Source organism: Erpetoichthys calabaricus, chromosome 4 (genome assembly GCF_900747795.2).
Source record: "Erpetoichthys calabaricus chromosome 4, fErpCal1.3, whole genome shotgun sequence".
Lineage (NCBI taxonomy): Eukaryota > Metazoa > Chordata > Cladistia > Polypteriformes > Polypteridae > Erpetoichthys > Erpetoichthys calabaricus.
The window spans coordinates 92,928,050-92,942,535 of NC_041397.2; the positions used below are offsets into that span (position 1 = coordinate 92,928,050).

The 14,486-nt window shown below is 34.4% G+C and overlaps 1 protein-coding gene across 3 annotated transcripts in view; it reads left to right on the forward strand.

Annotated features, from left to right (window-relative positions):
* Positions 1-14,486, forward strand: part of LOC114650153 (protocadherin-9) — an 892,982-nt gene that overhangs the window by 499,979 nt on the left and 378,517 nt on the right. For 2 of the 3 annotated variants that reach the window (XM_028799627.2, XM_028799626.2), the window contains one exon: positions 8,366-8,567. In XM_028799627.2, the coding sequence (XP_028655460.1) occupies positions 8,366-8,567 (202 nt within the window). The remainder of the gene's footprint in view (positions 1-8,365; positions 8,568-14,486) is intronic. The other variant, XM_051925668.1, reaches the window with a different exon arrangement.

Below are 14,486 nucleotides of genomic sequence, written 5' to 3' on the forward strand. Positions count from 1 at the left end.
TCTCTTTAATAAATGTTGGACCAGATTTTAGGTTTACTTCTCAGGCAGGCTCAAAAAATTGTAAATAGGGGTTTAGTGTTTCATCAGGGTGTGAGCGGTGCAGTTTTCCCAATCCCTTGTTGTGTGCAATCACCTCCCGCATTCCTTATGTTTATATTCGGATGACAGATTGCTACTAGCCGCTATCAATTCAAAGTTGTGAATCTCTATATAGATGACTAGAGTGGGGAATAAATCCTTATGCAATAAATATCAGTGTGTAAAAAATATGGTAATGTAGTTAAACAAATGTCCTTTGTTCAGCATACTATAAGACCAAGCAGAGCCAACTCTTATTGAAATTCACAAAAGTGTTTTACATACTATGTAACTTCATAAAGCCTAAGCACAGCTAAGTACGAATGCAACACATTATTATTTAAACATTTCATCTAGCACATACCTTGCAAAATGTGGCGCTCCCGACTAATTTAATAGAAGAATGGTAGATCTACAGTGCAGCAGTAGTTCATTTTGCACAAACAGCTCCACAATGGGATGCCACAATAGTTAATGCTGATAACTCGCGACTACACGTGAATGTCAGTGTGAAATTTGCACTGTAATTCTCCTTTTCTCTATTCTCTATTTTGCTTTTGGTCCCCTTACACAACCTAATAGCATGTATATATATTTCAGTAGTTTGGTAACTGTTATTTGGCCCATTTTTTGTTCTTTGTTTCTTTATTTTGCCTTATACAATGTGCTCTATGATGGACTGGTAACCTGCCCATGGTTATTCCTGCTTTTTTGTCCAATGCAGCTAAGACACATAATTGATCTAAACAGTTTTGGAGAATGTTGAGATATATGGAAGGAAAAGCTTGGCATGAAAGAAATGTAATCCATTTGGGCATAGTTTTATTGCTCTCCTGGGATCTTGTTAAAGAATAATTAGAAAACCCATATTCTATTGATCATTACAGAAAGAAACATCTCTTTATGTATAAAACTGATTGATTAATATAAAATTAAAATGTATTTTTCATACCAAGGGGTGAATGATTTGCCTTCACATACCAGCATCCCACAAAGAATTTTTGATTGAAGATAAACTTTATCATTGAGTCAATGAATATGATCGAATATGAGTGAATGTTTGAGAATCTTAGCAGCTTCAGCTAATTTTTGCTTATAGAGATGGCACTGAAAACAGGTGAATATGGGTTACAGACTACCAGGAACTGATCTGACTTATATGCATCTATTTTCTCAAGCAGTTACAGAGTTGGAAGAAGGAAATACATCCTATTCAAGCTCACATTTACCCAGTCATTCTTACATTCAGTTATGAATGCATTAAACAAGTTCAGGGTCATGGTAAGCTACAACCTACCAAAGAAGCACTGGTTACAAGGAAGGAGCCAACCCTGACCATGGTGCCATTCCAGCATGAGGCACACTTGCGCTCATAACTGTAAATCACTGCCAATCAAGTATCTTAGTATATTTATCTGTAGAATTTGTAAAGAAACTTAACTACATTGGAAAAAGAATTCAAGCAAAAAATAATAACCAAACAAGGAATCAAAACAGAATCTGTCTGTTAGCAGCAAAAACTACCCCTCAACCATGCCATTATGGTGGAAAATTTCAAACAACTTTGCTTTTTTAGCCATTATTCTTAAAGGAATCACTTTAACAAAAAGACTTAATACTCAAAATGAAAGACAGCCAGCATATATAATTACACTGGAACCAGACTATAATTACGTTGGAAGCAGTATTGGTTTTCAAGCAGCGCATGTAGACTTTCTTGTTACAGGAGCAGCCCAAAAAAGTTGCAGTTTGAGAAAGAAGAAATGTAAATCATCTCCTTTGTTTTTTAGTCTATCATATCACTTTGTCCCTAGATGTTCATTTTACTTAAAAGTTTTCAGCCTGAAAAATGAAAATCAAAGGTAAATGAAAGATCGTAAACCATCATGCTCTACACATATAGTATAATTTATTTTTCTACTGTGATCCAAATAAAATGCCAGTCCACAAATGGAGGTTCTTTGTTATGTACTAGTAATACATATTTGTTCTTTTTTATTACTCTCCAGAAAATGATCAGATCTTACATTATAATTCTTTCCATACCATGCTCAGCTGAGGTTAACAGCTGTCCGCAGTGTCTATCAATCTCAAAGTGGGTCCGGATGGAGTGCAATCTAAATAAGTAGAGCAGCAGGTCATTTGATGATAAGGTGAATTGAAAAATATATTAGACCTCCATGCTAACGTTTTTGCATTTTCTGAAAACTGTAATGGTTTTAATTTAATCTGAAAGCATTCTGCTAAGGCATACAGGAAGCTGGGGTGAACATTAATAGAACACCTAAATTTCATGATTGCAAGTGTTACACGTGCCACACATTTTTTTCAGACAAAATTTAGGAAAAAGAAGAATTCCTGCTCTAATGAAATATTTGCTTAACACATTAAAAATATCTTACACCTTTAGGCATTTTAATGAGACTTTTAATTGTGAAACTAAACAAGGTCCTGCAATATACCTCGTAATTATAATTTGTAGTAGCAAAACTTAATTCATTCATCCCTCTGTTGTCTTAAAGCACTTTTTCCAATTACAAGTAAAATGATTGAATGGGATGGCAGTCCAGACTCATGGGCACATCCTCACACATTCACAAGAGACCAGCTCAGAATTAGAAATCAACCTGATGCATACCTGGAGGAACAAAACCAACAAACCACAAAATCACACTCAGGTTTTCACCTAACAACTGAGCTATCATGTCGCCTTGTAGGTCTTCTTCTTCTTCTTTCAGCTGCTCCTGTTAGGGGTTGCCACAGCAGATCATCTTCTTCCATATCTTTCTGTCCTCTGTATCTTGTTCTGTCACACCCATCACCTTCATGTCCTCTCTCACCACATCCATAAACCTTCTCTTAGACCTTCTTCTTTTCCTCTTGCCTGGCAGCTCTATCCTTAGCATCCTTCTCCCAATATTCCCAGCATCTCTCCTCTGCACATGTACAAACCAACACAATCTTGCTTCTCTGACTTTGACTCCCAACCGTCCAACTTGAGCTGATCCTCTAATGTACTCATTTCTAATCCTATCCATCCTCGTCACACGCAGTGCAAATCTTACCATCTTTAACGCTGATGTCGCCTTCTAGATAAACATCTATAATTCATTACAAAATTAAAAACATTCATATATTCATATAGTATAGACATCTATAAATTACAAAAATGATTGGGACTAAACTTTATATATTATTATTATTTACTTGCTAGAAGCTTTAAGAAGAGGCAAATTCTATGATCAAGATGTCTTACTATTGTTTGCAGATTCCTATACTTTATATATTTTGATGACGAGACCAAAAGTTCTACACAACAAGATGGCCTAGTGCTCTTTCCAAACATCCGGGACCATGGTATACCTTTTGACTGATCATTTGTTATTTTGATCAGTATTGTTATTGTTCATTCATTTGTTTATTTATTTGTATACTGGTGTCACCTTCCCAAATGTTAAGCTGGTCCGTTGTAAATATGGTATTGTGATAATTTGCCTTTTAAGTTTGCCCCTAGTACTAAGGGATATATGAGTAGCTCCAATAATCTGTTGGGGAAAAAGCACATATAGAAAATGTCTGAATGATTGAGTTAGATATTGACAAAGCACTAAATAAAATGGTTGAGCTAAATATAATTAACATTATACACTTAAATATTTTTACATTATTCGTCTGTGGTTGTATTGTCTGTTGTTCAGCTGATATTATCATTTTCTTGATACTTCCTATGTGCCTAAAGCATCACAGTGATATTTATATTTACATTCTGCTGCATTTTTGTTTATGCGTATAAATAGCAGCACAGTTACAATATAGTATATGGAAGATGTTATACAATTCTTTTCTTGGAAGTAATCAATAATACCGAATAAACATGTTAACACAGTGTGTGCAATGTGTGGGATTGAGCTATCAATAAGCATCATTCAGAAAATGACCTTTAATATTTTTAAGTAAATATATAGCCTGTCTTCTTATACATGGTGTTCAAATGAATGCTATGCTGTGTCCTTATTATCTTCAGTCTTGTGCAATAGCCTGGTCACATTAAGGGGCAATCGAAAATCCAGGCTAAACTAAATCATATTTTATTTCATTTACTGTATGGTGCTTGACAGTTTTATTAGACAGTTGCTTGAAAGCTTTGATGAAAAGTACATAAAGCAAAATGGTCACTGTTTCCTGCTTCTTAGTGTTTTAGCCCCAGTTTCTTCTACATTCTTGAATTTCAAGGACATAAGCATAATCTCATAAAAGATGAGCAATATTTTAATAAAAATCAGGAGTCATGTATACTAAGACATAAGGACTAGATGTGAGCGTATTTTTTTTTATTTAAATTACACAATATAAACTGTAGTGTAATGAACATATCTGTTGAATGTATGAATGCACACCATCCATTACTACTTATAAATATTGTGCGTACATATTCATAAGTTAGCTGAGTAGGGTGCATACTTGTAGATCAGTGCATTTGTGTTGTGTCAAGTTTAATTATTTTTGAGCACAGCTATGTTTCTTGTGTAAAGCTTATTTCAATTACTAAATACAAGATTCATTCAGTCACCTTTTTAATTCTAAAGAATTATTTAACCTTGATATTGCAAGGATATTTGCATTGTTGGAACATGTTTAATGAAGACCACCCATAAATTGTCTTCATTTATCACTTATTACTCAGACTAAGATGTGTTTGGTAATGTGACAAAAAATTAAAAGTAAACATACAGTAAACACAACTATAGAATAGACAGACAGATGGTCACACGTTTCATGTTGCTATCCTACTAATGTTCATTCATTTAATATATAAAAATGAGATGAAGATCTGAATCACAAAGGTCGATGATCCAGTAAAATCAGAGCTGACATGTAGAACATTTAGATGAGTATATTTAAGAGAATAGAGAGCAAAAGTGCATTATACTGTACATGTCAGACATATGAATGTTGATACCTTGCTCCTCAGAGGTGTAGCAGCCTTTTTAATTGAGACACTTTAGTACGACTTTCATTTGAGCAGAAGGCAAGCTGTGTTATCAAAGCAAACAGTGTTATGCTATGCATAGTCAAACCTGCTTTGTTCATTTTAATACCATTTCTAAGTGACTGTTCTGGACTGAAGTTAAAGCAGGAGCAATGATGAAAATAAAATGAAGTAAAATTGGTAAGTTAAGTGTAAACAAACAGAAAGTGTAAAAAAATAAAGTTTAAAAAAGAAATTCCACTAAAATGTGTAAATTCCAATATTAAGTCTGCTCAATCAATAATCATAGCTGACGTTTTTTCACAAAGGCTGTTGGAACAATGATAGAACGCAATCAAAAGCCAAGCTCCTTATTGTTTCATTGTCTATTCAAGATAAGAAACAACACAAGGTCTTTGTTGTCTGTTTAGAAAGTTGTGTAATTCATAATTTTTGCTTATGAATTTCATCAAAGAGAGAGATATCACATTTTTATTTATTGAATATTTGAATAATATGTTATTATTGAAAAATAGCAGTAATGATAAAATGAATTACTTGCCCTAATAGAGTACATAAAATATCTGTTTTTAATAGCATTTTAAAAAATCATGTAGTTAAAAATCGAGCCTAAATAAGCTTGTAGTTACAAGGCAACACACTACAGCTCAACTAATGTAGAAATGGCAACGATTGATGTTCTGTTGCTATGTTAGTTGAGGAGGATCTTTGGCTAATTGTAGTTCATATTTCGTAAACATAAAGTTAAAATTTATATTGATATCTCCAGCTAAAATTGTTGCCCACAATGGTGTTGACCTTAATGGCCAGTTACTGACACTTTGTCAGTAAACTGTAGTGTAGGAAAAATATTACATTGTTATAATTGACAGATAATGCAGCCGTTCATGCTGTATTAATATAACATAAATACAGAGTACATTTTTGCTCACTGTATGCATAATGGCTGACACAGCCACATTTAGGGAACTCCTTTCCTCTTTCTAATGAAGTTAAGTGACTTTTTTCCTTTTCCTGCATTTTTAAATCAATGATTATGAAGGTCATTTTTTTATCTGGTACAACTTCAAACAGCAGGAGAACCGAGTTGTTGTAGAGGTTTGAGAGTGCATGTGCACATCATTGTGTTTGAATTTCAATAACTTGAAAAGGAAATCTGTTTTGTTATTAGAATTGGTTATAGGACATATAAAAAAGGAAAATAGACAAATTTAAACAACCTCTCTGAATGTAAATTTGAAATAAAAAATTAATCAGTAACTGAAGTTGCACAGACTGTTTTTCTATTTTAAGATAGGTCAGGTAAGGTTAGGTTGGGGAGCATGTACTGGTACAGCGCGTTACTGCACCCATCACACAACGAAACAGTTTGGGATCCTGGTTGGTCAACCCCCCAGGCAGACATGCGATCCCAAACTCCAGAAATGGCCCTCTATCTGTCACAGCCAGATGTTATATGGGCGTCCCCTTGGCCTGGTCCAGCTGCTCGGGTCCTCAACAATGAAGATCCTGCAAGCTGGATCACACTCAGGGAATCGTGGCACATGGCCATAGTGTTGTAACTGATGCTCCCTCACAATGCAGGTAATGTGTCTCATTTGGGACTCCATGAGCAACCGCTCACTTGACACAAAGTCAAAGCAGTGGCACCCAAGGATTCTCTGAAGAGACACAGTACTAAAGGAGTAAGATAGGTGGTTTTAAAATTTCAGCAGTGATTTTATATGGGAGTTTTTTCAAATTTTAAAAATGTGTACACCATGATTTAATCAATAAAAGCTAAACTTTTCCTACAAATGTCTTTAACGAGTAAGTACTGAATTTCAACAAAATTGGTCCACTGAGAGCTGAATTGTTTAATGTGAACAGATAAGTGGATAGACAGGCAGACCTCAGACTATATGGAAAAGGGGTTTCCAAGATTTCCCTTTTGCTTTGTCCACTGGTGCCCGAAAGAGCAGAATGTTAGGCTAATTGGTGACTTTATATTGGTTCAGTATATATGATTATGCTTATGTGTATTGAGTGTGCCGTACGATAGACTGGTGGTAGGAATTGGGCTTCTCTTTTGAGGCCAGTGCTCCTGAGGCACAAGTGTGCATGACCCCCGGTTGGATGATACCAGTTTCATTAACAGATAGCAACATTGTCAAATAAACTAATTTTGTCTTGCAGTAGACATTAATTTAAAAAAGGAGGAAGTGTAGTCTGTTGTATTTTGATGTACTTTCCTTATTACTTTTTTGTGGCTCGTAATTTTAATAATGATGTGTATTAATTAAACCATGTTATGGTCCTTTTTTTAGATTTTTATTTAAACAGATTTTCAATGGTATATCTTTATTATTATTATTTAATTGTATCATAACTTATGTCTGTGTGAGGAGATATTTTCACAACTATTAGCAGCCATCATTCAAAGGATCATTATGTTTACGATATTAGGGGATAATGTTGAAAAAAGACTTTCAAAAATAAAAGTAAATCAACAACTGAGCACTGAAATTAACATCTACATTTTCTAAAGCACTTAAAATGTTGACAAAAAACGTTAATGTATTGCCTTTTCCTATATGCATCACAATTGTGGCTGCTCATCATTTTGTAAATTGCAAATGTAGTATAAAACTTCGCATTAGACTGTGGTTAACAATAAAAGTCAATGTATCCTAATTTGAAATCTTTAGCAGTGCACTCAGTTTTAGTTTAGTTCAACAGCCACTGTCATTTTTGCATACTTTTGAAATCTATTGAAATATTTGAAAACTTTCTTACGGTGGCAGTGAGTCTGTCAAACTTAGTATTATTATATGTTACTTGTCAATGACATTACATGAGTTTTGCATCTTAAATTATAGCTTGTAATTGCTGTCTAATTAAATAAATAGTAATTTTACTGTTTTGATCATGAAATGATTTATAAGTACAGTGTTAAATGCAATGTTATGAAGAATAATGTGTGCTATATTTATAGTAAATAAAATAACATAAAACAAGCAGATTATATTCACCAGAACAAATATAAGTTAGAAAAAAACAGGTGCTTAAAACGATTTATTGATACTTAATTGTTCTGAATTAACTACCTCTTTTCAGCAAAGTTTAGTAGACCCTACGCTATACCTACAATCTATATCAAATTTGTAAATGTTACTGTTTGCCAGTTTTTAAATGGCTGTCTCACCTCATTCTCATCATAAGCTTCAAAAATTGCAGTTTGAAGCATAATTCCCAATTTAGGGGCTTAAGTCTGAACAGAAGAGCGGTAACAAATTTGTTTTGTGCTCTTCATTCTAGTCACAGAGGCGTGTTACATTTCACCTACCCGATGGCTCCCAGGAAAGCTGCAGTGACAGTGGCCTAGGGGACCATGAGCCTGTGGGCGGTGGAACGCTGATCTCACACCCTCTTCCTCTGGTTCAGCCGCAGGACGAATTCTACGAACAGGCCTCGCCGGACAAGAGGACTGAAGCTGATGGCAACTCTGATCCCAACTCTGGTGAGCTCCTTCTTATTAATTATGCTTTTTGCTGAAAAATTGAATGAACTATGTTCTTATATTAAAATGTGTGTTTTAATTTTTACTGCATTAATACAATATTTATGTATGTATTTAATAAAATCTGGCAATCCAAAAGTATGAATTATTTTACAGAACAAACTTTTTTTACAGTACAATATTTTTACAAGTTTGGATTTTTGGTATATCTCTAATTAGCCAATCCAGAAGCAAAATATATATAGTGCAAGTAAGAAATATTTTCAAGTATACAACTTTGTTCATTGCCTGAGATGAACTTATCAGTTTTGCTGAAAGTTTAATTCTAGTGCAGTGGAAAATTAAGTCTTCATTTGGTCATTTTTGAATTGCATGTTTTTCGCAATAGAAGACCTACTTATAAAATAAGTAGACGGGTTAGGAAGCATGGCATTATATTTCAGGAGTGGACTCAACTGAAGCCTGTTGCATTATGTCATAAGTACTGCTTACTGTAAATGTTGACTTTAAAGTTTAAATGTGGGGAAGTTTCCAATCTGAATGTAATGAGAGTGTTTATGAAGTTTACCTACTAAAAACATGTTCTTTTAACTCAATGGGTTCAGCAGATAACTTGCTTTACCAATCTATACATGGGCGTATGCAAATACTTACATACGTTAATAAATTGTGTCATGGGATCACAGGTTTAAAAAAAAAATGATAATCCGGTCCAGATTCTGGAGAGAATGTGACTGAGCTTGTTGATCAACATGTAGCTATCAACCGACAGATGGAATTTTCTGTTAGGGTGAAAGGACCATCATTCTCATTATATATAGTTGTCAGCACTCAGTAAACCAATCGGCAATAAAGATAGTGTATTGAACCAAAAACTTGTTTAATGTTTGATATAGTCCTCCAAACTGGCTTTATCCATTTAGGATACCTGGAGCGGTCTGAACTGTACCCTCTTTTGTGAATATAAGTAAACAGGCATTCTTGCATTTGTGTGCATTCATACTCCCTGAATGTGGCACAGCCAGAAGATGGAGGTCTTTTTTTCCTCTTTTCTTTGAGTAGTGGTTGGCCACCTCAGTGTCAAGATCTCTTCGACATTCATGTCCTGGTTAACAACTCTTTCAGTGCCTTCTAGATAAGAAACAAGGACAGGGATGGAAGCATCTGGAGTTGCCAATCCCTCTTGTGTTTTTTTTTACCTGGGTTGCTGGTACAATTAGCACAGGGTAATGCAGAAAGCAGAAAAAGATTTAAATTTATAATCATAAAATAAATTCTGTAGTATTTCCACCTATTTTTTATACTGTATCTAACAGCTGATATGCATAATACATGTAGGTGGTTATTTATTCTATAAAATAATATATGTACATTTCCAAGAATTATATTTAGCTGATTTTAAAAATGACATACAAGGCATTTAATGCAATAAGACATTGTCATTTATTCAGTCATTTTCTAACCCACTTTGTCCAGAACAATGTCGCATGGGCTGCTCGAGCTGGGTGCCAGTCCATCGCAGGATGAACATACATACACACACACACACTCTCCAACCACACACTAGGGCCAATTTAGTGTTGCCACTCCACCTGACATCATATCTTTGGACTGTGGGAGGAAACTGGAGCACCTGGAGGAAACCCACGCAGACACGACCAGAACAGGCAAACTCCAAGCAAATGTGGAATGCTTCACAAACACAATTCTATTTAAAGTTGTTTACTTGTAGAACTATTCTTGTTCTTTAAACATGACAATGAGCAAAGCCTGGACTTGACCGTTGAACAGAAGAAAATAAAAGGTTATTTTAGATTACATTGTCTGATTACAAAGCACACAAAGTTAGGGCAATATGATTATGGTTATTAAGGACACCTAGATTAATGTCTAATTTTTAAGAAAACCTTAAAGAAGATTAGCTTTTGTATTGTAAGGTAATGAATGTCAACACCTTAATACGGTACATTATATAAAAAAAAAAGAAACAGAAAGGCTTGTCTTTAATGTTTACTTTGCAGGTTTTAATCATTCCTTCTCCTGTACATCTTTTGGCTCAGCTCCATGACTTTGTAGTTACATGCCAGGTTATAAAATTTATTTTGAATTGATTTGCACAAATTGGTTTGTGAAAACTATAATGCAAATTACTCATCAGAAAAGGCACATCTTCAAACTAGTAATGCATTAGACTGCATTTATTCAAGGTGATACTGTGAGTCACTCCTTCAGATTCTATTAATTTAAATACACCTTATAAAATATCATTATAACATTTACCTACTTCATACTCTTGGTATTTATGTTATTTTACTCTAATAAAATGTATCTCGTGAAAAAGACAAAAGAAACAGAAAAGGGTTTGGGGTTCCACCCTGTATATTCAAATTCCTACAAAGAAATAAACAATGAATCTCAATGGAGCTGAGTAGTCACTTCAGACTGTGTCCAAGACAGGACTTGCTAATGAAGGAAAAGTGATTGCTTTTATAGCTGCTGAAAAGGAAGGGGTGTGTCTAAAGGGTTAGAACTGGAAGTGAGGCCAGAGGTAGGGTAAGTTCTGGAAGCAGAGGTGGAGTTAGGCAGGCTTCTGTTCAGTGGATCTGGGGGGGAGAGATAAAAGTCATTAGTACATCTCGTTAACCTCTGATCCGGCATCCCACGTTCAGCCAATCACATTGACTGCCTCCCAAGCGCTCATGTGTGACAATCTGTATACAACAGGTGGCCAGTAAAGCAATTTAGTGAAGCTTCTTGGAGGCTCAACACCCATGATACGCAGTATTTACATCTCTAGATCACAACAGTAGCAGTAATATTACTTGTAGTATTGCTATGTATAAAGGGTACAGATAAATTCTTACTTACATGTCTAACCAGCATGCAATATGTTGTCACTTTCCAGTTTAACGTTAAAGAAAGTAACATATCAGATCAATAAAACCCTACTAGGCTAAGACTTTACTGAAATTTTTCACACTATTATATTAATTGGCCTTTTTTTTCTTTGGAGGATTTTAAAATCAGATTAATGCATGTTTATAAGAAAAAAGTGGCAATTTCAATATTATGGTGCAGACTTTTTGCTTATTAAACACCTACGCTTTTATGAAAAGAGGCTAAATTGAACATGTGTCAAAATAAATGTCACTAAATATGTTTCAGGAAAATTCAGCTGCAACATTTTTTTTTTCTCCTTGAAAACTGTAAGGTATGATCAGAACCCTTAATGATTCTTCAATAGTTATTCACCTAACACTGAGCTGTGGTTGTTATGTTTGTCATCAAAAACCACATGTATGTGCATTTTAATACTCCAAACACAAGAGAATCTCACTGAATGTATCAGTTTTACCACTACTATAACAGGAAAGCGTTAATGTAAGGTACAGTATGTGGATATCACAATCTGCAAAGATAAATTTAAAAAGAAAAAATTTATAGACTTCTAAAACTGAAAAAACATCAAAAATAAAACAGACATCAAATTGTTTTTTTAACTGATATATAGAAGGAGAAAACTTTCCAAGCTACTATAAAGAGAAGATAATGTACTGGGTATGTTGTAGCAAGTTAATAATGGTCTGAAAGTTAATGATGTTAGTCATATTCCACGATAATCATCGTGAGTGGAATCTGTTGAAACTCTCAAGAGCATTCCCTTACAGAGGAGTTTATAAATGTATGAATATGAATGTTCTTATCACTTTATATATACAGTAAAATAATTATAGTAACAGCTATATGTCTGTTTAGGATATGCTAGAATACAGTATCTGCTACTATCATTAATTAAATGTTCAATTTAAAACATTTTACTCAATTAAAAGTAAACAGCTTTTGACATATTGCTAAATGATACCCTGGCATCATGTATAGTTTGTCTTCATGTACATATAACAGAAGACTTGCCTTTACTAAACTAGTACATCTCTTTACCAGCAGTGAAGCGTTTCCATAAATGTGGTTGGAATTTTATTTTATCAGCAAAAGAACATCTGACTCATTGGCGAAAGTGTAATTCGATTCATGTCAAGCAAATGAACATGGATTATAGAAGAATGTTATACTGTGTAACGATTTTATTATTTTTTTGCTTGACTTGTTGTTTGTTTCCCTTTTGACATATGTATTTTTATGCTTTTTAATGTTAAGTTTTTATTTAATATAAATTGTACTCTAAAATAGTCTCACTATTGTATTGTAAATTGTAGCATCCACCAATTTTTTGAAACTACATGTTTCAGTTTTTTGCAGGGTGCTACTCCTTCTCCAGTAGCACAGAGACCCAAGTGAAAAAGCGGTCCTGGGTGGAGCATCATACACACACCCATGTTTCCAATAACATTTCCGATTAACCTAAAACAACCCATGTCTGGGATCTGGAAGGGATCAATAGAACCTAGAGGTTAACTGTGCGACAGATATGCTAACCACTGTCCAAAATAACTTGTAGTTTTCATGGCTTTTGTTTCTAAGAAATCTAATTAAAGCAATAGGTTGTTTTAAGGCAAAAGTAAATAGAGCAGAGGTGCAGACTGGGCAACAAAAACACCTCTGTTGTTCATCATCCTGGATCCAGTGTCTCATATATGTTTGAGTATGAGTTTTAACCCGTTGAGCAAGGCATACTTAGAACATATCATTATTTTGTTTTCTACTTCTTTGCCTGGTTGGTAAGAATCCGAAAGGTGACTTGATCGACATCTACTTCAGGAACCCATGTGGAAATACCATTTGTCATCATCAGCACTTACATCATTTTATTATTAAGTCAGATCATTTGAATACTTTTTGCCTGATTCATTCAAGAGAGTCTGCAGATCACACATCTTCAGAGAAAAATAACAAAGCTACCAGAGTGAGGTGACATGTTAGTCGGATTAGTCGGAGTAAGGATTTAGCTGTACGCTTTATAAATGACATTGCTACTACTATTACTGGCATCCCACTCTTGTAGAACCGATTACAGGGAGGATTGATTGAGGGACTTCCATACAGCAAAGGGACCCTGGTATATGCTGGAGCATTTCTAGGAATAGCTGGTATCAGGGCAGTTGTTCCCTTGGGGTTTAAAGTCTAGTGGGCACATTTGGGAGAAGGACCCCTTGCAATTTCCAGTCTGATGGGGTTTCATGTTGGAAAGAAGAGTGATTATCCAGGAGATTATGATTCACTTGTGGGAGTCTGGGTAATGACACTGATTTCGGGGAGACTTGGAATGTCTGCTACTACTACCAGATACTGCTTTTGTATTGTAAATGTTGAATGATGAATGAGCATGCTGACCACATTACTTGTGAAAGGTATCTTAATGGACAGGACTATATAGATTACAAGAAAATAAGCAAGGTTCGTGCTTAATTCTATGTTAAAATTAGAAGTTGGCTACTTGCAGAAAAGAAATGAAAAAAATAAAAACAGTGGGAATGCTTTTGACTTCCACTTTTATATTAACATATATAAAATATACTATGTTTGAATTAAAAGATTTTAAATGACCATACTATTTAGTAAAGTATTTCATATGTGTATATTTTACCCTTCACAAACTTAAAAAAAGAGAATATAGTCTATCCATTTTACAAACAATATACAGTAAGAATATGTAAGTAATTAAAATTTGGTGTAGGATTTACTGTAGTGTGGCATATGGACTTCACGTCTTCATACATTATTTACTATTTTGTACTTGTTAGACTTTTGATTATCCAATGCAGTGTTGGTGTTAACATCTTAAGTAAGACATCATTAAAGAAACACAGATAACAGATACCTGATTTCTTCCAGATCTGAAATGTACAACTTTTGCAGAGATACTGAAGTATTTGACTAAGAACAGTAATGATGATGCCAGCTGCTATTTTAAGATATGCCCTTCATAAATATAATGAGTGTATAATTGGAAGGTTGTTAAAA